This window comes from Laccaria bicolor, genomic scaffold (genome assembly GCF_000143565.1).
Source record: "Laccaria bicolor S238N-H82 LACBIscaffold_164 genomic scaffold, whole genome shotgun sequence".
NCBI lineage: Eukaryota > Fungi > Basidiomycota > Agaricomycetes > Agaricales > Hydnangiaceae > Laccaria > Laccaria bicolor.
The window spans coordinates 11,222-12,456 of NW_001890023.1; the positions used below are offsets into that span (position 1 = coordinate 11,222).

Sequence of the window (1,235 nt, forward strand, 5' to 3'; positions counted from 1 at the left end):
AAGAAGTCGAAACCCTCGGAGTCAAACGACACCGACTAGATGCTTCGCACATGCCTCCCCCAATTCCCCACCTCATCACTACATGGACACCCCCGCCCGGGATCAAATTTCATTGCCTAAAGCCTGAGACCTACCCCCCCATATTCTTTTCTGCACCTTTAACTCTACAAAGCCGATTCATTACTGCACGCATGTCCCCGTTATTCTATGATACACGAATCACAAACCGTACATTCCATAACATGACCAGTGTGAAATTGAGCTATGAGCAAGTCAAAATGCTGGCGCTGAACTCCAAATTTGTATGCTCTTCAATGAGGAATACCTAGTAAGCGTAACACCTACAAGAGCTATAACAAGAACTTGAAACCTGGCTCCAAGAAATCATCACTCCCCCTCCGTTGCATCATCGAACCATCTTCTTGATGGCCAACAATGCCGAAGCTGAAAGTTGGACATACTGTCTCCGTTTTGGGGTTTATCTCATATGTTCTTTGGGAAGATGATGGGAAGATCCAATGTTTTGAGGTTGAGGTTGAGCAGGTCAATAATAAATATCTTAGCAAAGACAGGTGTGCCTATAGCTACTCCTGTTGAATTTGCAGACACCGGTATGCCTGTCTTTTCTTTCTGTCTGTATTTTCACTAATTTTAACGTAACTTCAAAGCTACAGCAACTCCTTTGAAGCGCAAAGGGCTTAAGTTAGATTTCAGTCAGGCCACTCCCAACCCGTTGAAGAAGGCATGCGGATCAGATGCAAGCAGCCTGTCGTCGCCTTCTCCCCAACCTTGATTTTGATCCTTAAGCCATTTTTCTAATGTACATCATGCTCTCCGTTTTAAGTATAATCCTGTCTCGCGATGTAAATGTATTATTGGGAATGAATTGGACCCGTGCGAACGCACGGGTATCAGCTAGTTTTCATTAAGAGGCATTTTATCACAGCTGAAGGAGATTTAGTAACAAAGCTGTAGCTGATGGTGCGCTCTCCTACTACTTACATCGACCACCACGTCAAGACTCGAGTAACAAAGATCACATATGGTAGCCATGGTGGAATCAACTATGATTCTTCGAATTCTGAGCATTCGAAACGCTCCCACCTGCCAGTTTTAACTTCTATTTCCGGTGTCAAGCGTTTAGGCGGCGGTATCTTCTGGGTTTTATTGCCAAGTTGCCAACCGTACGTCATGAACCTGTTTGCCCTCCTCCTCCGATTTTCTTATGTTTTCTG

At 44.6% G+C, this 1,235-nt stretch overlaps 1 protein-coding gene across 1 annotated transcript in view; it reads left to right on the forward strand.

The window, feature by feature from the left end:
• Positions 1-435: 435 nt before the first annotated feature.
• The window catches only part of LACBIDRAFT_335849 (uncharacterized protein), a gene marked incomplete at both ends in the record, with an annotated part of 2,504 nt that continues 1,704 nt past the window's right edge, over positions 436-1,235 (forward strand). The window contains 3 exons of the mRNA XM_001890748.1: positions 436-572; positions 606-611; positions 1,112-1,184. Of these exons, the coding sequence (XP_001890783.1) occupies positions 436-572; positions 606-611; positions 1,112-1,184 (216 nt within the window). The remainder of the gene's footprint in view (positions 573-605; positions 612-1,111; positions 1,185-1,235) is intronic.